Here is a 22,813-nt window from a genome sequence, read left to right on the forward strand (position 1 = left end):
TCATAAATCATTTTATCACAAGCATATGTTCATCTATAAAAATATTATTTACATCCTTAAAAATATTATATTTGATTGGTAATAAATTATTAGTCAAATATATAAATATAACAACATTTTTTGTCATAAATCATTTTATCACAAGCATATGTTCATCTATAAAAATATTATTTACATCCTTAAAAATATTATATTTGATTGGTAATAAATTATTAGTCAAATATATAAATATAACAACATTTTTTGTCATAAATAATAACTAAATTAATACAAAAACTAATATATCAAAATATTTATCACATGGTCTACCTGTTGAGGATCAAGTTGATGTAAAAGAGCTATTAAGAGTGTATGTAAGACTAGCAATTTCATCATAATGTAAACTTAATATCTTTGTGATGAATCTATATGCACTTTCATGTGGCAACAAAAGTTTAAAGCTTTTAGATTTGTCATTAAGAACCGAATACATGTGATAAAAAGGATGAACAGAGTGTACTTTACACGCATGTCTTTATGTAAAAAAAACAACATGAGGTCTAGCTTATTTCATTTGTGAATGGAAAGAGTTAAAAGACAAAGAAGGAATCTGAATGTAAGAAAACAGGGGAAAGTCATTGCATGTATTTAGCTCTGTTTCTTCCCAGTGACACCTGCAATAACCTGCAAAAAACCACTTGAAGGATTTAGTTTTGGCTAGACATAACCAAGTACTAAACAATGGGCTGACTAACAAGTCAATCTTATGCCCAATCCTTGCTTTTGAAAGCAATAAAACGTGATAGTACATGAGGGAAAGCATATAAATTTACAGGGAGACATAAATGAACAAGTAAAATCACAAGAATAAGAAGCAAAGCGAGGAGAAGCAAAAGCATGGAGATAAGTGTTATGTACAACACACAACAACAAAAATACAGAACTTGGAAACGTAAAAACAAACGAAGAAAATTTGTAAACACAAAGTATATAAAAAGGAGGGGCTTTAACTTGTTTGGAAGCCTCAAGTGAATATAGGCCTTACAACAGCAGGCAGAAAGAGTCCTACAAACAAGATAAGAAAAGAAACAGAACATGTCACACAAGCAAACAACATATCAAGCAAACTCCTCACACACCAAAACTCAAGTTACTTAGACAAATGCAGTCAGTAGAAAGAACCCAGTAGCATATAAATAGGGAAAATAGGATACCTTTACTCCTGCCCACCAGTCAACAGTCCAGACAAGCTCTAGTCACAAGGTTTTTGCAAGCACCCAGTTGATTTTACGCCTCTCTTCAAGCACTTCTTTCCAATAGCTGCGACAAAGTACATATCAATACAGTATCAGAGGGAACTGATAGTTATGAACTAAAGCATCAGTAAACCATCCCCATCAGACACAAACCCCTATCCTAAATGCTTTAGAACAAAGACCATCACTATCAGCTTCTTCTTGTCTTAGTTATGAACTTGGATCTTGGATCCAAAACACACTCCCAAAAACTCATATGAAACACAAAAATAGAGACAAGTGACAGTTACCTCAACTATGCTTGAAACCCAAATCGGAGGAGAAGAGAGAGCTCGTGCTGCGTCAGAGAGGAGAGAGCTCGAGGTCTGCGTCTGAGATGGAGATGAGAGAGCTCAGGGTCTACGTCGAAGATGGAGATGGAGATGGAGATGAGAGAGCTCGTGGCTGTGTGAGATGGAGATGAGAGAGCTCGAGGTCTGCCTGAGATGGAGATGGAGAGAGATCGACCAAGGTTGCGTCAATTTGGAAAACAAGATGCGGCTGCGTCAATCTAGGTTAGGTATTTTTGTAAATACTGAAACATATTAAGGGCAAAATAGTAAATTACGTTATCGGCCGCATAATTTACGTCGCAGCCGCGGGCTTTATCGTCGTCAGCCGCAGGACGCGGCGTTCGGACGCAGCGTCAGACGCAGCTTCCTGCGTCAACCAAACGAACACGATTTTTTCAAAACATTGCCGCAGCCGCAGACGCAGGTAGCTGCTGCAACTAAACGAACAGCACTAGAATCGAGACAGAATTCATTCCAAAAAAAAGGTGATCGAGACAGAATTGAGAGACAAAGTCGATTGATCGAGGAAGAGAGAAAGTCGATTTCGGCGAAGAAACCCGACGAAAGAGAGAGAGAGATAAATGTGAGGCCCATTAAGATAGTGACACGTAAAGGTTCTTACCAATCCTAAAAATCCCACATTTAACACCGGTTCTCTGATTTCTATTTTTTTCCATTTATTTTTTTCCCGCTTTTCCTTAAAACCTCTTTTAAGACACCACCGATGGAGGTGGTCTTAACTAGTCTTGAAGCTTAACTGTTGCCACGAACCACTTTCCGAACGTACAAGTTTTACATGTGTACGTACTATTGAGGTTCACATATAACAGGCACTTGGATTGGGGAGAGAATATATAGAAACTCAAAACCAATGCACATGTGTTTATAGAGATAAAGAGAAGCAAAGAAGCTTGAAAAACTAATTAATAAAAAGCTGATATGTTTAAAAGCCAATCTGACAAATAATAGCGAAATGGAACTTAAAATCCTTAGTTATTATAACTTATTAGTGATAAACAGAAGCCATGATTGACCATTTTGCAAAGAAAATGGAACGAATCTAGTATTATTCATCTATTTCTTTCCTTTTGCGCGGTTGGTTGTTGAGCTGCACCAAACTTGGGAGATAAGAAGATGAGCAGACAAATGGGGGACAATACCACTGAGGAACATATCCTCTAGGATAATATCCTCCTGTATGGCCAGGTCGGGGTTTCCAGAGATTAGGAGCTACTCCAAGACTCACAGTTTTATAGTATCCCTCGTCGTCGTCTCCGATGATAAAAGCAGTGTGGTAATGATCGGTCCTGATAAGTTCAAAACAGAACTCATACCCCTCTATATCGAAAACCACAGCGACTTTCTCTTCCTCAATGATGAAGAAGCTCGCAAATTCCTCGCCAAACCGGACGTAACGATCACCAATTAGAGGTCTCATATCCACGTTCATGAACTTGCTCCAGGTCACAGCATGAGCAGCGTTGAAGAAGGGCCCCTCCTCAGACGTAATCCAAATCTCCAAGGCCTCGATGATTCCTTGACCTTTCTGATGTAGCAGGGCTAGCTTTTGGTCTCTAACCGATGAGAGGGTCACAGCTTCTTCACGCAAAGAGAGAAACGGAACAACCAGAGGTAGTCCAAACGTCTCTGTTGTAAAATCAAAACATAGGATAACATCTTTTTCAACATCATCCGTCGTAATCTTCCCAGCCAGAAAATAAGCATTTCCCTTGAAAGACACGATGAGGTGACCTCCGTATTTTATTTCCCAGCTGTCGGGGAGTGTGACATCAAGAACCCTCCATGAATTAGAGCTAAATTCGTACATCTCAAACAATAAACCGTAAAACCTCAACATCTTGTGGTTACGGTTCATGTCGTACCCAAAGAGATAAGTGTCTAGAGCGTGGAAATCATCCCCCGTTCTGGGACTGATGGACCTTGTTTGCCCCAAATAAGGGTTCCACGCTAAGAGCTTCGACTTGTCGTCCTTGAGGACGCATAACAATAACCCGTCGCAATGAAAAACTTTCCTAACCTCGTATTGGTTCTTTCCTAACCTCGTATTGGTTAAGTAAACCTACCTGCTTTATAGATAGATCTTATTCTTCCTTGCGGAATCTCAATGAACAAACCTTGAAATCCACCGTAACGAAACCCAAAAATTGATGCTGCCTTGCCTTTGCCGCTGCTTCCTTACCCACAATCCAATCTCTGGTTAAACGGTCCCATAGTTTGCAAGTGGATCGCACTTGTCCCAGAGATGTTATCGGAACCTTGCTCAGTATCTTCGCCCCTACCAGTTTCGGTGGAAGGTCGCATATCCTCTTCATCATCATTCTTCCAGGCTAAGAATCTAGGGCTTTCTCTCTCTAATAAATATATTTCTATAGATAAGCAATTATTATGTAAACTAGTGGTAACGCCCGTGATTAGGGTTCCATGCTACCATCAATTACTTAATGAATTCATTCTTTTTTTTACTATAAAAATAAATACTTTTTAAAAAAATAAAAATATGTGAACTGCCATTTTATGAAAATCCAACAGCATTCCATTCCTAGCTGCACTAAAATCACCGGGCCTTAGAGCACTATTAACCCTTAAAACCCCATTTGGGTTCTTATTTTTTTTTTAAGCTAAAAACGAACCAATCGCGGGCCGCCACGTGTCAGTAGGGCCGCGAACAATGCAACAACCCTACCAACCTTGCCTCTTGCAGAAAAGAAAGAAGCGTTAGTTTTAAAAAAAATTGTGGGACCCACCTGTTAAGAACCCACTTAAGAGGTCGGGTTAATCATCCTCTTATGTACTACGTACACTCCATGCTAGCTTTTGTGAGTCGACTCTCTATTTATATACTAGATAGCATACTTCAGTATTCAATTATATGATCTTATTATAAATCACGATTAATAGACTTTGTTTCAACGAGAAACATTGACCTGAATTGATCTAGCTAGATAGTAGCAACATAACACAATTCATAATAGCGTCGTGGTCAAGAGTGCGGAGTGTCCGCAATATTTTACAACGGTACAACCTTCGGTTTATAACACCATATGTAAGATAAACTAATACACACTAGTAGCAATCTATAACAAAATTCGTTTTTTATATATTCGAGAAACCTTAGTGATAACAGTTACATGGGTCAATGAACAAAGCAATACTCAAATTACTCCTTTCAAGTGTGCAAAACGATACTGGTAATGTTAGTGTCCATCGTAGATGAAGAAGTAGTTAATTAAAAGAAAACCATGCATGTCTTGTTCCTATTAACTTTGTTAGTAGATGATAACAATCAATGGGCTAGGACCAGTTTTGGCCTTCAAGAATAAGAGGTTGGACGTTAATTCTGAATGAGACCCAATTGAGCCCCCCTGAATCTTTCAACTTTCACAAATTTGACTACACAATTTCAGTTCAATTACTTCAGTACATCATCTCTTCTGTCTTTAGAGCACCTCCAACGATAAGTACGAGGAGGAGTTCTAAGTATTTAAGAAAAAAAAAAAGATAATGAAGTTAAGAGAGAGAAGATAAAAAGTTCTAAACTTAGAAGTGTTTAGAACCTATAAGACCATGATTATCGCGGGATCTTTAAGTGGGTTTTTAGGGTATTTAAGAATTTAAAAAGAAAAGAAAAATAACAATTAACTTAAGCAATGTATCTTAATTAAGGGGCACAAGATACACCTCTTAGAAACACGCGTCGCATTGAGAGTGGAGAGAGAAAAAAACCAGTTTCAAGTCACGAAGAAAACCGTCTGTTGCTCTCCTCGATGACAAAGAAAATCGTCGGTGGCTTTCCTCGACGAAACAAATCGTTGACTTGCCCGGAGTTCCAGACGACGCCGTCCGGTTTGAGATGTGACTGCTGCGAGATCACCGGCGTGGATGCCAAGATGAAAGGTTCTCATTACCCCTCTTCCCACCACCACCACCACCTACGAGTAATCATTCTCTCCATTGCGTTTTATTGTCACATATCTATCCCTTTTGTGTTTATGAGTACTTGGATTAGCTAGTCCTTAATTTGTGTTTGAAGTTTAGACTTATGATGGTTGTGTGAGTCCTGCTTTTGTGATTTCTATGGATTTTAGGGATTCATGTCACTTGTTTTCACAAAGTTGATTCCTTTTTTATAATGTAAGAATCTGTTCAATTTTGTGTAATTGGGTGGTTTTTGTTGTGCAGAGAAGAAAAGAAGATGTAGTAAGGGTTTGGTGATTCGTGCGTCTTTGTTTGGCGTTGGAGCACCTGAGGCTTTGGTTATAGATTTGATTGAATTGATGTTTTGGTAATTCCAGAAAGTAGCAGCGTTAATGTTATAGCGTTAATGTTAAAGCAGCAGCGTCATGTTGTGATTTATGAATAATCGTCCTACATTTTCAGGTTCACCATGGCTTCTATAGTGCTTACCACAATTCAACGGTTAGGCCTGCAGTTTTGATTCCTTTGAAGTTGTTAATTGACTTGTGTTGAGATGTAAACTTGCAGGTAATGAAGGAGAAGAAAACGTTCAAGTCATGACATTTGCTTGTGCCTAATACCTTCAGAGTCACACATGACAGAGATACAGTTCCTCATCTGCCTCATAGTGATGAGCAATGAGGTGGAGAGGTGCAGCAGGAAAGATTCAAAGGGTAACATTTTCCTGTCTAGAACAGTTCCTTCCACTGAATCGAAGACTATACAAAACCGAAGTCTCTAACTTATAGGAGCTAGTTGGTTCTTTGATTCTTTGTGGTTGTAAAAGATAGTGTATAGATAATAATCAAGAATTTGTAAATAGGTCAGAAATTGGACCCAAGTATGTATATATGTGAATGAATATCAGTTGGATTGCTCTGTTCTTCTTTCAGATACTATTGCCAATCAATCAGGCCAGATCGTTGTAGCTGCCTGCGGCTTTATGGTTCATGTCCTCGTCCGATCCTAATATGTTGACCCTTGCTGTGAACCTAAAGCCGAGCAGATCCTTGTCTGAATGTGATATTCAGTTTCTGCGAGAGTAGACAAAACATGTTTACTTGCCTCCTTCCCTAAGGACCAGGGATCACTAACTTTAGTCATCCACAAAACTACAAATGGTAAACAAGTAAGCTCATTTATTAAAACCCTTAATCAAATAATTAAATGTAATTGATTAATTATAATACTAATTTTTTTTCTTTTAGAAACTTATATGGATTCTTATTGTTGGAGTTGCTCTTACTCGCTTGTGACCACTACACTATATATGGTGTAAATTCGTTCCGTCATAAACTCATAACCATAACGATATTATTAAATTTTTTGGCACAACCGTTGGCACTAAGATGAAAATAGTTGTTTTACTAAAACTATCATACTAAATACTAATGAATTATTTAGTGACTTATATTAGTATATGGTTGTATTGACTAGAATAGAACTCTATTATATGAAATATATGATATATGATAAATTGATATTGTATACTTTTGCTTATGCTCGTAAACTAACTATATAGTTTACTAGTTATATGTAAAACCCAAGTTTACAGATTATACAACTTAAAGGTTCTTAAAGATAAGATATCAAGCGCATAGACTGATAAACACGTAGGTTTTATTACAATCTATAGCATATAATGACTTGAAAACGAGTGCGTGAAAGAAAGAGACTCCGTGGATCAAATGATACAAGCGAGTATGAAGTAAGCAGTGGTTCGATGCTTCATAGAGGTGAGCTATATACAGGGCTCCTTCGTAGGCAAGAGCTCCACCGGCCATGGCTTACACCTTGGAAAACAAAAGGAGCAAACTTATGAGTTGTGATCCAGCTCTTTTAGTGATTATAATCAAAGCTTTTGTAAACTGAGGAAGAATATGTTGAGAATGTGTGTTGTATTACTCAGATCGTAAGCTTTACATATATATTCGAAACATAACAAGAGAATCTCAACACACGAGATCTCGTCTAATCCCATATCTATTCCATACTTATCTCATAACACGTTAACTTATACCCCAAGTCTTGCTATCTACAACCCCATACTGTTATGGTGTTGAACCGAACCATACCGGCCTCTAACACTCCCCCTCAAATTGGAGAATGGAGGTTACGAACACCCAACTTGGTCATTAGGTACTGAAACGCGGAAGCTCCCAACGCTTTGGTCATAATGTCTGCGATCTGCTCTGTCGTGCGAACATGTCGAGTCGCAATCAGTCCTTCTTGAACGGTATCTCTAACACTGTGACAGTCAGCCTCGATATGTTTCGTTCGTTGGAATACAGGATTAGTTGCGATATACAACGCCGCCTTGCTGTCACAAAACAGTTTCATCGCCTCCTTATGTGTAACTCCCAAATCCTTTAACAGCCTCTTCAGCCACTTAAGTTCACGTACGGTAACCGCCATGGACCTATACTTCGCCTCAGCTGAAGAATGAGAAACCGTGTTCTGTTTCTTGGTCTTCCACGAGATAGGTGAGTTACCTAACAGCACAATGTAAGACGACAGGGACCGACTAGTCCTTGGACATGCTACCCAATCTGAATCGCAGAATGCTCATAAACGCAGATCACTGATAGCGTTCAGCATGATCCCCTGTCCAGGACATCCCTTCAAATACCGTAACACACGCACTACCGCTTCCCAATGGACCTCACGGGGCTTATGCATTACCTGAGATAGAACATGAATCGAATAACTCAGCTCCGGTCTGGTAATGGCAAGGTACACCAGCTTTCCCACAAACTTCTGATACCGTGCTGGGTTCTTGTACGCTGGCCCATCATCAGACAAAAGCTTATGGTTCTGCTCCATGGGCGTCGAAGCAGGTTTACAACCAAGCAACCCAGCCTCTGCTACTATATCCAAAGCATACTTCCTTTGAGTTAAGAACATACCTTGCGGTACTCTTGCAACCTCGATTCCAAGAAAGTACTTAGCTTTTCCCAAATCTTTCATTTTGAAGCACTTACTCAGGTACGATTTGAACCTCGCCATCACTTTCAAGTTGTTCCCAGCGATGATCAAATCATCCACATACACCAACACACAAACTGAGTTACCTCCTTCAATGAATGTGAAGAGTGAGTAATCAGAATATGATTGTTTAAAACTGAAACTCTTCAGTGCACTTGTTAGTTTCGCGAACCAGTACCGCAGAGATTGTTTCAATCCGTACAGTGATTTCCGCAAACGACAAACTTTACCAGGCTCATCTGTTTCGAACCCAGGAGGCATCTGCATATAAACTTCCTCCTGCAAGTCTCCATGGAGAAACGCATTGTGCACATCCATCTGATGCACTTCCCAATTCTTGGCAGCTGCTACTTCAAGTAGTGTACAAACTGTAGTTAGTTTCGCCACATGCGCAAATGTCTCACCATAATATGTTCCCTCCACTTGCCTGTTACCGCAGACGACCAGTCGAGCCTTTGGTCTTTCCACTGTGCCGTCTGCGTTGAACTTGTACTTGTATACCCACATACAAGCCAACGCTTTCTTCCCTCTAGGCAAGTTTGTTACGTCCCACGTTCTCTGTCCTTCAAGTGCTACCACTTCAACCGACATCGCGTTTGTCCATCTTGATTCTGACCTCGCCCCCTTCCTCTGTTTCGACCTACACGATCACGATCACCTCCCTGGTTCCTCTCTGTCCACCAATCCGGGAAGCCGCCGAGTTGCCAGCAATCCTTCTTGTCGTGTCCAGTCCTACCGCAATGAGAACACGTTACCGATCCTCCACGACTACGGGCAACAGCTGCGATCAGACCACTCATACTCGTGTTCTCGCTTGCACTCGCCTGGGAGGAGAATCCTACTGCTTCTTAACTGTTCTCCACTCGAGATGACATCAACCGTCTCTCCTCTCTCACAACTCTTTGATACACTGAGTTGAGATCTGGCAAAGGTTCCATGCCGATGATGTTGGTACACACATTGCCGAAACACGCATCATCCAGTCCCATCAAGAACATATGCACCTTCTCCTCTTCATACTCCGCTACGAACTTGTCGGAGGCTCCACACGTACAACTTGGGAGAGGCTTATAACTGAGAAGCTCCTCCCACTTCAAGACTAGACGACCAAAGTAGTCCATGACATTGGATCAACCTTGTTTACACGCCGCCAACTCCGCTCGCAACTGATGAACGCGAACTGCATTACCAACTGAGAACCTCTTCTTCAGATCACACCACAGCTTTTGCGCATCTGGCGTGAAAGTGACAGTCGATCGGATCGCAGGTGAAATAGATGCCCATATCCATCCCATGATCATCGAGTTTACGGTCTTCCACAGATCTGTTTCGGTTGGCTTCTCGATCTCACTCGGCATCATCAAAGAGCCGTCAATGAAACCGATCTTGCGCTTGGCTCAGAGCGCATTCTCCAACTCAGACGCCCACTCGGCGTAATTCTCACCCGTCAAGAAGACTGGAGAGATGGACACACCTGGATTATCAGAGTGCGAGAGAAAGTATGGAGACATGCGATCGTTACTGCTACCACCACTTTCGACTTTGATTACTTCTTTTGACATGATTTATTTCTCTCAACGTTTTCTTCCAATGGATCTCCTATTATGGCTCTGATACCATGTAAACTGAGGAAGAATATGTTAAGAATGTGTGTTGTATTACTCAGATCGTAAGCTTTACATATATACTCGAAACGTAACAAGAGAATCTCAACACACGAGATCTTGTCTAATCCTATATCTATTCCATACTTATCTCATAACACGTTAACTTATACTCCAAGTCTTGCTATCTACAACCCCGTACCGTTATGGTGTTGAACCGTATGTCATACCGGCCTCTAACAGCTCTAGAGATAAAAATAAAAATAAAGGTTGGATATTAGTCTATTAGCAGATGGTAGTTATTTTAATTAATTTAGGTAAAAAAAACTTAAAATTTGCATCGAAAACACAAAACTTCTTCACGAATTAAAATCACAAAACTCCTAACTTCTATCTTCATTCCACGTAAGGAGTATAACTTATCCCTTTTTCTTAAAGGAGAGAATTTTGACTTCATCTTTCTTAATTAGTGCCTGCCTGCATGGTGGTTGGTTAAACTGCATGCGATCATATTCTTAATAAGTTTTATTACCTTAAGTACTTTTAATTAACAAATGTATAACATAGTATTAGTATCCGATTAAAAATATGTTTAAATTAAGAAAAATGTAGTGAAAAGAAAGTATAAATATTGACAGAAAAAAAAGAAGTAAGTTGACAGAAAAAAGAAGTTGTTACCAATTGTGGTTATAAGTTGAAATGTTGACAGAAAAGAGAAGTAAGTTGATATAATATTCATAACATGCTTACTAATTTTTATAATAAAAAGAATATACACTCTACATTTTTTTGTGAAAGGATTAAATAAATATCAGACTTGGTGGTTAATGATCTGAATTTTTTTTGTCAACAGTTTTATTAATAAGGGCTTAACCCAAATTACAAGTAGGTAAATCATCCCCAATACATATTTAGCTCGTCCGATGTCCAACAAGATAAAATTAAAAGGATACAAACACGTGCTTTTTGATAACATAACAATGAAAACATGGAAGACACGTGACCTATAACGTGGCCATCGAATTTTCTGGATCCAAAGAGAGCACCGATGGTTGCTCGCCAGAAACCTACCGGACTGTGAACCTTCAGCCTCCTTCTTCGACTGATTTAGCCCACTTGACCGTTTCTTCTTTCCTTGCTCGCCGTCAATCTTGAAAGCTTCTTCATCTATATGCTAGAGATGAAATCCAGTGAAAAGTTTCAAGGAAAGAGACACAAAAATCTCGTCAGAACGCTCCCAAGATGAAAGCTCTGGCTAATCTGAAACTCTGCATCAACTCTCCACCACTTAATCAACCATCTCGATTTCATACCTTTAAGAATATTTCGCCTTTTATCTGAAGCGAAGATTGATTTCTTATTAGAGTAAGAAATCAAGCGTAACTAACAAGGAGACTAGAAACCTCCAAAATCAAGCGGAATTATCAGTTTATAAAGGAAAGCAGAGAACAGATTTTTATTTCACACAACAAAAAAACACCTAGCACAAACACTACAAGAAAACATGACCTTAACGACTACAGTATTAGTAGCTAGTTGGTCGTAATATGGGCACTACGACCAATTAACTTCGAAAATCGATTGGTCGTTAGAAGCTGGTCGTAATTAATTATTAGAGGCACATTGGTCGTAATATTACGACTAGACATATTAGTCGTACATTGGTCGTAACCTTACGACCAATTTACCTCTAATGTCGATGTTTATTAGTCGTAAGGTAACGACCACTTTACATCGACTTTGGATATTCATTGGTCGTAAAATTTGACCAACTTTATTTATTTATTTTTGAATTTTGTATTTATTTACGAATTTATATATTAATTAAAATCAAATATTTAAATTTAGTTTGATTTATTTTTTTTAAATTTGATAAAATTAAAAGAAAATACCTATCATCCGTAAACATAATAATATTCATAATATAAAACATTCAAAATACAAATTAAAACCGAAAAAACTAAGCACTAAGGTTTATTTCGTCGAAGAAATCGGATGATGTGCCGGAGGTAGAAGCTGATGGATCCAGCTGTCCGAGAAAGGTACTCCAGTAAGAATTTCTAGGCGCAAGGTTCCTAAGTCTCTTTCTACCGCCAGCCATAGCAATATCGTCAATCTGAAGAAAAGAAAAAAAAAATAGATGGTTATAAACAATTCAAAATTTTTATATAAAAATAATCTAAACCTATTCTAATTCCATCATAATCTAACTCCATCCTAATCTACTTCCATCCTAAACTAATTTCAAACCTAATCTAATCACCTAAGTGACCAGCTAAAACTAAAAAAAAAAACTTACCAATCTAAACCTATTCTAATTCCATCATAATCTAACTCCATCCTAATCTACTTCCATCCTAAACTAATTCCAAACCTAATCTAATCACCTAACTAACCAACTAAAACTAAAAAAAAAAAAAAACTTACCTAGAGAGAGAAGGGAAGTCGTTGTTAGAGAGAAGGGAATGAGAAACCAAATGGCTTCGCGAGATCCGAGTATATATAGAGTTTTGGTGTTAGTCGTAAATGGGTTGTAATATTACGACCAATGAGAGACTAGTGGTCGTAAAGGAGACGTAAATTTACGACCAATGGGAGACTAAATAATATTACGACCAATTACGGACTAAATAATTTTTTTTATTTACGACCAATTAAGGACTAATAGTCATAAAGAAGAATTAAAATTACGACCAATGTGGGACGAAGTCCTTTACGACCAATTAGGGACCAATGTGGGAAGAATTATGATTAATCGTAACTGAGTCGTAGTTTACGATTAATTAGCTTCGTTTTGTGTTTATACCCTAAAACCGAAACTCCAAACCTCAAACATCATAAGTTTTATACACTTCTAAACCCCAAAGTACAAAGATTTTTTTTTTAAAACTAAGTTCATATATAATTGAGCAAACATGATAATAAGTTATATATTATTTGTAATGCAATACAAAGAGTTTAATAATATAATAAAACAAAAACACTGTAACATAATCAAACTCGATCACTCGTCATCAGAAACATCATCCACTTCATCATTTTCTTCAAATTCATCTTCGTTGGCTTCGTCTGTTGCATCGTCGGACAGGCCAGGGAACTCCACTTCGATGATCTCTTGTAAGATTCCATAGAAATCAGTTTCACCTTTCACACATACTCCATAGTTCATTGTACTCGCCGACTTCCATATTCGTAAGTGTGAAAAGTGTAACCTCGTGTAAAATACATAGTTGCTGTGGTGACCTTAGCGACCGGACCTTGTATCAATTTGTGAAACCACTGAGGATAGAATGGATCATCATAATCAACCTGGATCATCAGCCTATATATATAAATACATAACTTCATTAATTATATAATAATAACATATTTACGTTTGATAATAACTTAACCACGAATGTGCAACTACGTTTCTCGTAAATTGGTCGTTAATCAGATGGTAGCTTGTCGATGTAATTTAGTCGTACATTTACGACCACATTACGACTACCTGAAAGTGTGGTCGTAAATGCGAAGTTAGTTTACGACCAATTTACGACTAAACATTTTAGTAGCAAAATTACGTCTAAGTTACGACGGACTTTAACATAGTGTTAAGTTAGACGTAACGTCGAAGTTAATTTACGACTACACATTTGTAGTCGTAAATGGTAGTCGTTACTCTCACGTTTTCTTGTAGTGAAAGAGACAATCCGACAAGTGGAAGATATAAAATCGCATAGTGAAAGAGAATATTCGCAAACCGGAACAGAGAGATTCGATCATCAGATTGAAGTATTTACATACCAAAAAACAAAAGGAGAAGGGTGGTAACCGGCGGCAAAGCCACCGGCCACCGAGGGTTGATAATATTTAAGAGATCTAGAAAGAGGTTGGAGCAACCAGGGGAAGGTTTTTTAGACTCTTAACGGTGAATGAAGTGAAAAGGAAATACATTTTGAGAAAAAAGAAACATTAATGAGGATGCGGCCACGTCAGATAATCTGATAAATGATGATAATTAATTAAGCTTCAGAGAAAAGGGGGGGGGGGGGGTTAGTTAAGCTTCCCACAACCGCCAAAGGATGTAAGAACCTTTCCTTTTCGTTTTCGTTCTCAGAGAAATTAATTAAAAAAAAGTCGCGATCTTTTGTTGGATACGATCCACCTCGAAGCGCACCGTGCCTCTGTTTCTCCGTTTGAGACAACGTAATTGATCAGCTGCGGCTTTAGAACTCGCGCGAGTCCAATTTCTCTCGTCTTTATTTTAGGGTTTTGCGTTTGATATTTTTGATTCGTCTGTGCTGTTGATTCTTGTATACATTTTCTGGGTTCCCAAAGTTTCGATTTTGATCGTAACCCAATTCAATTTATCGTCTCCTTTGAGCGATTCTCATAGCTTGAAGAAAGAATCAGTGACTTTAGGGTTTGGTATTTTTGATTGTAACCCAAAACTTATATTCTCGTCTCGTTTACTCCTAATGCAGGTCTTCCCTGAATCAACTTGATCTGTGGAGATTTTGATTATTGCTTTCACTGTTTCTTGAAAAAATAATGGAGTGGAGGGGACTCCTCTGCTCTCTCTTCTTTATCCTCTCCATGGGAGAGTCCTCCTCTAGTAGAAGATTCCGGTCAATGTGGCTTCCTAACAACAGCCTCCTTGTTGATGAGACTACCTTCTTCACTTGGCCTATCTTGAGTGCCAGTGTTTTCGTTCTTGTTGCCCTCCTCCTCCCTATGTATCTCATCTTCCAACACCTTGCTTCTTATAATCAGCCTGAGGTTTGTTGCTCTTCCTCATATAATTAATGATAACTTTCCACTTATAGAACTTGTGACATTTCACCACCAGTAAGAAAGCAGCATAAGGCTCCCTTTTTATTTTATTTTTTTTGTTACAGGAACAGAAATTTCTTATTGGTCTTATTCTCATGGTCCCTGTTTATGCCCTCGAATCGGTATGATTGGTATATATATGTTCATTTCGTATTTTGTAGTGCAATTTTTTCTTATGATTTTCTTCCTTTCCTGCCAGTTTTTGTCTTTGTTGAATTCAGAAGCGGCTTTCAACTGCGAGGTTATTCGTGATTGTTATGAAGCTTTTGCGCTCTACTGCTTTGAGAGATATTTGATTGCTTGCCTTGGTAACGCCTCTTCACATAAACCATATCAAAAACTTTTGAATCTGCTGACTTCTTGTGAGTATTATTCTCAGATGGAGAAGAACGTACGATTGAATTCATGGAACAGCAAACAGTTATCACCCAGAGCACCCCTCTTCTTGAAGGCACATGTACTTACGGAGTTGTGGAGCATCCTTTTCCAATGAACTGCTTCTTAAAAGATTGGAATCTTGGTCCTCAGTTTTATCACGCTGTGAAAATTGGCATCGTTCAATATGTATGTTAGATTTTTGTAGACTATCCTCTATCACTATGCTTTCACCTGATGCTCTATTTCTACTTCAGATGATACTGAAATTGATCTGTGCTCTATTAGCAATGATCCTTGAAGCGTGTGGAGTTTATGGAGAAGGAAAGTTCCAATGGAATTACGGGTAAAATCTTCTTCCTTCCCCTCTCGTCTTGCTCCTAATGTGGCATTATGATTTATTTGTCTCATTGCAGATATCCATATCTGGCTGTAGTGCTGAACTTCAGCCAAACATGGGCGTTGTATTGCCTTGTACAGTTCTACGGCGTCATCAAAGATAAGCTAGCACCCATCAAACCACTGGCCAAGTTCTTAACATTCAAGTCTATTGTATTCCTCACCTGGTGGCAAGGTATTATCGTTGCCTTCCTCTTCTCCATGGGACTTTTCAAAGGGTCCTTGGCTAAAGAACTAAAAACGAGAATACAAGACTACATCATCTGTATTGAGGTAGTAGTTTTTCTTTTCAATCCACAGTCTGAGACTGTAAGCTTATCAAAACTTGAAAATGTACAGATGGGTGTTGCTGCTGTGGTTCATCTCTATGTCTTTCCAGCTGCGCCTTACAAGCGTGGGGAAAGATGTGTGCGTAACGTAGCAGTGATGTCAGATTACGCCTCTATAGACACACCTCCCGATCCAGAAGAGGTTAAAGACAGCGAAAGAACAACTAGGATGCGGTACGGTAGGCATGATGAGGCGGAGAAACGCTTGAGTTTCCCACAGAGTGTGCGTGATGTGGTGATGGGGAGTAGTGAAATCGTAAGCCTGATTAAATCTTACACTCTCTACTTGCATTACTTGTTTTTTGCTCATGACCTCCTTTACCTTTGGACTAGATTGCGGATGACATGAGGTTCACTGTTTCACACGTGGTGGAGCCTGTTGAAAGAGGAATAGCTAAAGTGAACAGAACATTCCATCAGATATCTGAAAACGTGAAAAGATTTGAGCAGAAGAAGAAGAGAACAAAGGATGATTCTTATGTGATTCCAATGAGTACATGGACGAAAGAGTTCTCAGAGGTTCATGATAACCTTTATGAAGGAGGGAGTGTGAGTGACAGCGGTTTAGGAAGCAGAAAGAGACATCACCAATCTAGAGTCTCTGGATTGTGGAGTAGAATGCGAAGTTAACAGCTACACTGAGAGAAGTTATAGATTTTCATGAGATGATGCTAATCTTCTTGGTTTACACACAGAGGTAACAGCAGTGTTGCTACTAACTTGTTTTCTCAACTCTTTATACAACTTTATCAAAGAAGTTAACATCTGTATTTCATAATATGACCAATCCTTACACAAGAATAATAATTAAAAAAAAAAGTGTCATGATTAAATTCGTATACAACTCATGTTATGTTTGTGACTAGATTCAACCAACTATTTTCTTATTAATAAAAACTAGTTGAAGCTGAATTACAAGTACTCCATTTTTTTAAAAATGAATGTTGAGATATATTTTAGGCGGATTAAAATAATTGTAAAATATATTAGTATATCTGTATTTAGTGTATAATTAATTAAATAAAATGATTTGTATAAAAATTTATTGACTATTTGAAAGGCAAATAAGAAATTAATATGTAAAATTATGTTGGAAATGCAGAATTGTATTTTTGGTTTAAAATGATATTTTTTTGTAAAATAGAGAGAGTAGGGTACTTGAACCAAATAAAGCTATGAACCGGACAAACCTTTAGTGATCGGCGACAAGAAAATAGAAACAAAGTAATGAACCAGAGACTTGTACTTTAGGTAACCGTACAGTGTTATAAGATTGTGTGTTTCAATCAAGGCAAAGACTTGGCCATTTGTCTGAGCAGGAACTTCTGAATCTTTCCAGTAGAAGTCTTTGGAAGCTCCTCCATGAAAACCACATTCCTTGGAACCATATACTTTGGTAGCTTCTTCTTACAAAACTCCCTTACCTCTCTCTCAGTAACTGACCCACCATCACTACACTTCAAGCTCACAAACGCACAAGGAGTCTCTCCCCACATCTTATCCGGTTTAGCCACCACAGCTGCTTCCTTAACCGCCGGGTTCGTGTACAAAACCGTCTCAACTTCCGTGCTGCTTATGTTCTCTCCTCCACATATGATCACATCTTTTGACCTATCCTTGACTTCCAAGTAACCGTCCGGGTGCATCACACCAATGTCTCCAGTGTAGAACCATCCGTCTTCTCTCATACTCGCGGCGGTCCCTTCCGGGTCATTGTAGTAACCCAACATGACACAACCACCTCTGAAGACAATCTCTCCCACAGTTACTCCGTCGTGCTTCACGCTCTTTCCCGTTAGCGTGTCCAACACGTCAGCTTCCGCGAATACCGCGGTTCTGATTCCTTGCCTTGACTTCAGTCTCGCTCTCTCGTCTTGTCCTAGCCCGTCCCACTCCGGCTTCCACGCACATGTGACAACTAGACCACCAGTTTCTGTCAGCCCGTAACCGTGAGCCACATCAAAACCTAGACTCTCGGCGCTTGAAATGACCGTGGCCGGAGGTGGAGCTCCAGCTGTCATAATCTGGACCGGCCGTTTAAGCTGTTTCCTAGATGGATAGTTAGTCAACATGTTGAGAACCATCGGCGCGGCGCACATGTGAGTCACTTGATGCTTGTCGATCAACTCGAAAATGGTCGGAGCGTCTACTCTTCGGACACAAATGTTTGTGGCCCCCACAGCAGCTGTGGCCCATGTGTAGCCCCAACCGTTGGCGTGGAACATCGGTAGGGTCCATAGGTAGACTGGTCGGTTAGGCATAGACCAGTAGAGCAAAGAGTTAACGGTACTCATGAAAACTGCTCTGTGACTAAGTACCACACCTTTAGGAGACGACGTCGTTCCGGAAGTGTAGTTAAGCACCATTGGGTTCCACTCGTTGTTAGGACGGACCCACTTGAACCTCGGGTCTCCTCTCTCCATTACACCTTCGTAAGTGTCGAGAAAATCCACGTCAGCAGACGAAGAGGCCGACATATTGGTTAAGCCGGATCTGAAATTTAAGGAGTTATAAACATTTTTAATTTAATCTTAACAAAAATTTCGATGTTTAAGAAATCATTTGACGGTATTTAGACATTTTATAGAGAATTATTGATTAGACAGACGGTTTTTTTAATACATATACCCATTTTTAAATAAATTGTTCTAGAAAATTGTTTTGTTTATATCCGGTTCACGCCTAGAACACTGAAAAATATTCATAATTGGGACCATGTGATCTATGTATGTAGCTTTTAAATTTTTGGGGCCAAACGGATTGTTCAGGTTGAACCTGCCTTACATGTTGCTGTCATCTTGGAGGTGGACGAGACGAGGCTTCTCATTCTTGGGCAAGAACGAGAGAGCTTCGAGGACTAAAGAACTCGAGTGATGGTCGACGAAAACGAGCTTGGATTCACTGTGACGTAGAACAACCGAGAGTGCATGAGCGTCTAAACGAGGGTTGATGTTATTGAGGACTGCTCCAGACATTGGAACCGCGAACTGAAGCTCGTAGACAGAAGGAACGTTGGGACCAATAACGGAGACAACTTGGCCACGGTTGATTCCGAGGGAGGAGGAAGATAGAGTCGAAGCGACTCGGAGACATCGAGAGTGGGTTTCAGACCAAGTATGGGTGGTGGTATCGTGGAGGAGGGAAGGAGAGTCACCGTAAACGGCGGCGGCTCGGTCCAAGAAACCGAGAACAGTCAGAGGAGATGAGTTTGAAGGGTGTGGGAGCAAAAGTTCCATCGTTAATTATTTAACTTAATGACTAAATGTGTCTGTTTATCTAGTAAAGTTAGACACTAGTGAAATATATATATTTTGAGAATATGATTAGGTGAAACATATATCACTATCTTGCTATATTATATTTAGGGTTAGCTAATAATACTAACTAGGTTAAGATCCGCGCCTTACGCGGGATCAACATTATATATATAAATTATTTTATGTATTAAATATTTTTACATATTATAAAATAATAAATATATATTAAATAATTAAAAGTCAGTAACTATTAAAAATATAATTAAATTGGTGCGAACATATAAATCAATTGTATTAGTCCAATTTTTTATTTTATTTGATAGGATATGTTATTAAATTTAAATGATACTAACATAGATAATATATTTTAGTATATTTTTAATATTAATGTCTATTAAATGATGATTTCTACTCATATAGTTTTTTGATCATTTGTATCTTTTATAGAAAAAAATTAAATTAGTGATAACAAAAGTTATAGTTTAATTTAAAACGATATATATATTAATCTTAATAATTAATTAAATTAGACTTTTTACTTATATAATTTTTGTAATCATTTGTATTTTGTCATAACAAAAATTTTAAACCATGGATTATAAAATTTGAATGTGAGACTTTTAACAATTTTAGTAATTTATAGCCGTTTGTAAAAATTCAAAATATAACATATACATAAAAATCTAAATTTTTATTATATGGTTATTGTGGTTGTTTAATTTATTTAATAGCTTAAAATTAAACAAATATGATAGAAGATACACTATTTTTATCAAATCTTTATTATTCAAAATCATTAATTGTCATATATACTTTAGCCACATTAGGCAATTCCGTAAATTTTATTTAAGGAAATAATAAAGTACAATAATGATGAATTTATTGTTAGTTTAATAAAAAACTTATTATATAATTAGATGGACCAACATATTTCTCTAATGATTCTAAGAATCATTCTAGTGATGACATGTGGCTACAAAAAGAAGTTATAATGCTTCTCAAATAATATATAGGGGATACTAGATAATAACATGCGCCTTACGCGTAATGTGATTATTAGTTTTGTTATTTTTTAATAAAGAGACATTAAGTCTGTTTAATATGGATATCGGTTCGGATTTAGGTTATTTTTTTCTTTTTAATCTCCTAAAATATAGTTATAATTCTAAATCAATATTTACTTTGGTTTGTTTGGTTCAAATTGTTGATGTTTTTGGTTTTTTCGGTGATAACCAAAAATTATTATTATTGTTTGGTTTCACGTTATATGAATTTTAGATAGTCCTGATGTCGAACCAATGGTTTCATATTATAGTTTCTAAACATATAATAGTTAAAGAAAAGGAAAATGACATTATTAAAACAAATCATTTCACTACAATTTGGTCGAGCAAACAATAACATTAAAAATAACATTTCAACTTCCAAGAGAATTAGATACTTCAGTTGTGGTGAATATTTAGTTATATGTGTGTTCAAGTCAATGTCCATATGTATGTATATGTAAAGTACATAAAAGTGGTTAATAATATATAAAGATACTGTTAATCAATATTAAATGACTTTATATTCAAAATAACACATGAAAGATAAATTGTTAAAATAAAATTAGTTTAAAATAAAATAAGCCTAGACATTAGTGAATTTTCTTTCATATAAAGAAAAACAAAATTGTGGAACCTCCTTTGGTCCAGTGGTTTGACTAAAGGTTCATTAATGCTTCTACACGAGGAGCTCTGAGTTTCAATTCTCAGAGAACGAAGAATTAAGTGAATTAAGGGAGAAAAAAGACTTACAAGAGATATGCAGCATGACGCAAGGAATACTGTCAAGCGTGGATCCCATAGGGTAGCCCAGGTGATGCAGTCAGGCGTGAATCCTCATAGTTGGCATAATTATCGCTGTAGAATCGTCTACAATATTTCTCATAGTTGGCATAATTATCTAGCGTTAAAAAAAATCAAATTGAATCCGTAAATATGAGTGGGCACAGATCGAATATCCATGTATTTGGAGGTATTAGTGTCGATTCGATCCGTATCCACCCATATATTTGGTGTCTCGGATATCCGGAAAATTTTAGAATTTTCATGGATATTCGATTTGATCCGTAAATAAAATAAAAGTTTTTAAGAAATTAAAAAATCTAAAAATAATATAAAATAATAATATTTCATTACAAAAATAAATTATTATTTAACTTTTTAAATTCCAATACCTAATATAATAAATTTAATATATAAAAATATTGTAAAATTATATAAACTATAATATATATAACTTATATATAGATAATTCTTTAAATATATGTATATATATAAATGCATATAACATATCAAATCATATATACGTTCTTAAAAATATTAGTATTTTTGATTTGCTTCGTTTGTAACTTATATTGCATTTTAGTATCTGATTTGCTTCGTAGTGTTATGGATATCCAATTTTTTTGGTTCGAATCAAAACGTAAAACGAATCGAATCAAAAATTTATGAATATTTTGCCGAGTCTATCAGTAAATAATAAAAATAATATATGTATAACTGGACTTTCGATTTATTATCTGGTTTGATTCGCATCGAAAAATCTGGATAGTGTGAGTTTTATTGGAACCTTACATGTGAGTTTTATATTTAAAAACAAAATGTAAAGTACATAGTGTAAACACATTTATGTAGAGTTTGGCTAAAAAGCTCTATACACGTGACACCTCAGCGTGCTCATTCTCAAATCGCCTCAACATGTCTATTATAGTATGAACGTATTTATTGCAATGTTTCTCTTTTAATATATAAAAGATTCAGGGCCGGCTCACAAAGGGAGACAAGCGGTGCGACTGCCCCTGGTCCAAGCCCGTGTCCCCCGTATAATAACAATCAAGAGACCCAATTTTTTTATAAATTTATATTTTTATATATACAAAAATTATAAATATAATAAATAAAATTAAAAATGGTCCAAAATTATTTGATATGTATATAGTTTTATTTTCATTACAAAATATATAAAATATTACTGATTAAATTTTAAAAATATTTTAAACATTATCTAATATAAATTTTAGAGGGTAAAAAAAATTACTCTAGGACCCCTAAAAACGTTGAGCCAGCCCTCTAAGGATTACAAGTAACATGTGGGACAGCCACAGCCGGACAGGTTGTTTAATGTCACTTTGTCGGCTGAGAACTCGTATTAACTTGATGATCCACGTTTGTCAGCATGCATCTGATAAGCTGATGAAGTATATCACGAGTAGCATGTTGGAGCCTCGTTTATCTTCTTCTACGTAGCTTGGTGAAGCTACGTTTCTCTTCTTCCAAAGCTCATGAGCCAATCATATAAAAGTCAGAGAGGAAGTCACGTGTTCTTCGCTTGGAAATCACGTAGCAATGAGTGATCCATGTGCATCCCTTAACCCTAAAACCAAGTTGACTAGTTTTTGTAAATATATATATGTAATACTACTATTCGTTATATCTCCACGTTAGTCACATTTAACGGGGGCCT

The 22,813-nt window shown here is 37.3% G+C and overlaps 2 protein-coding genes, 1 long non-coding RNA gene and 1 pseudogene across 5 annotated transcripts; 1 reads left to right on the plus strand and 3 right to left on the minus strand.

The window, feature by feature from the left end:
- Window positions 1-446: 446 nt before the first annotated feature.
- Window positions 447-1,763, minus strand: LOC106325936. Of its 2 annotated transcripts, XR_001267097.1 has the most exons (4): window positions 1,526-1,763; window positions 1,194-1,299; window positions 991-1,044; window positions 447-663 (listed from the first exon to the last, which is right to left on the minus strand). It is a non-coding gene; the product is annotated as an uncharacterized LOC106325936 (long non-coding RNA). The 2 variants fall into 2 exon arrangements; XR_001267096.1 differs by lacking the exon at window positions 447-663 and having other exon boundaries at window positions 712-1,044.
- Window positions 1,764-2,633: 870 nt separating this feature from the next.
- On the minus strand, window positions 2,634-3,906 carry LOC106323823 (annotated as a pseudogene).
- Window positions 3,907-14,158: 10,252 nt separating this feature from the next.
- On the plus strand, window positions 14,159-16,882 carry LOC106322472 (protein LAZ1 homolog 1-like). Of its 2 annotated transcripts, none has more exons than XM_013760499.1 (9): window positions 14,159-14,197; window positions 14,598-14,892; window positions 15,012-15,068; window positions 15,146-15,254; window positions 15,326-15,510; window positions 15,579-15,667; window positions 15,738-15,993; window positions 16,060-16,305; window positions 16,383-16,882. In XM_013760499.1, the coding sequence occupies exons 2-9, from the start codon at window positions 14,665-14,667 to the stop codon at window positions 16,677-16,679; spliced, it is 1,467 nt and encodes a 488-aa protein (XP_013615953.1). In that variant the 5' UTR covers window positions 14,159-14,197; window positions 14,598-14,664; the 3' UTR covers window positions 16,680-16,882. The 2 variants fall into 2 exon arrangements, with proteins under 2 accessions (XP_013615953.1, XP_013615952.1); XM_013760498.1 differs by lacking the exon at window positions 14,159-14,197 and adding an exon at window positions 14,198-14,319.
- A 322-nt stretch (window positions 16,883-17,204) lies between these two features.
- LOC106323094 (probable acyl-activating enzyme 4) lies at window positions 17,205-19,308 on the minus strand. The gene is made up of 2 exons (XM_013761268.1): window positions 18,834-19,308; window positions 17,205-18,542 (listed from the first exon to the last, which is right to left on the minus strand). Exons 1-2 carry the CDS (start codon window positions 19,283-19,285, stop codon window positions 17,336-17,338), a joined length of 1,659 nt encoding a protein of 552 aa, XP_013616722.1. The 5' UTR covers window positions 19,286-19,308; the 3' UTR covers window positions 17,205-17,335.
- Window positions 19,309-22,813: the final 3,505 nt, after the last annotated feature.

The sequence above is a fragment of the Brassica oleracea genome, chromosome C2 (genome assembly GCF_000695525.1).
Source record: "Brassica oleracea var. oleracea cultivar TO1000 chromosome C2, BOL, whole genome shotgun sequence".
NCBI classification, from domain to species: Eukaryota; Viridiplantae; Streptophyta; class Magnoliopsida; order Brassicales; family Brassicaceae; genus Brassica; species Brassica oleracea.

Bases quoted from the DNA above. Each gene is read 5' to 3' on its own strand.
- LOC106322472 (XM_013760499.1), top strand. From the start codon at position 14,665: ATGGAGTGGAGGGGACTCCTCTGCTCTCTCTTCTTTATCCTCTCCATG. The intron at 15,668-15,737 runs GTAAAATCTTCT...GTCTCATTGCAG, and splicing joins AAGTTCCAATGGAATTACGG to ATATCCATATCTGGCTGTAG. The intron at 16,306-16,382 runs GTAAGCCTGATT...CCTTTGGACTAG, and splicing joins TGATGGGGAGTAGTGAAATC to ATTGCGGATGACATGAGGTT.
- LOC106323094 (XM_013761268.1), bottom strand. From the start codon at position 19,285: ATGGAACTTTTGCTCCCACACCCTTCAAACTCATCTCCTCTGACTGTT. The intron at 18,543-18,833 runs GTAAGGCAGGTT...CTTAAATTTCAG, and splicing joins CTCCAAGATGACAGCAACAT to ATCCGGCTTAACCAATATGT.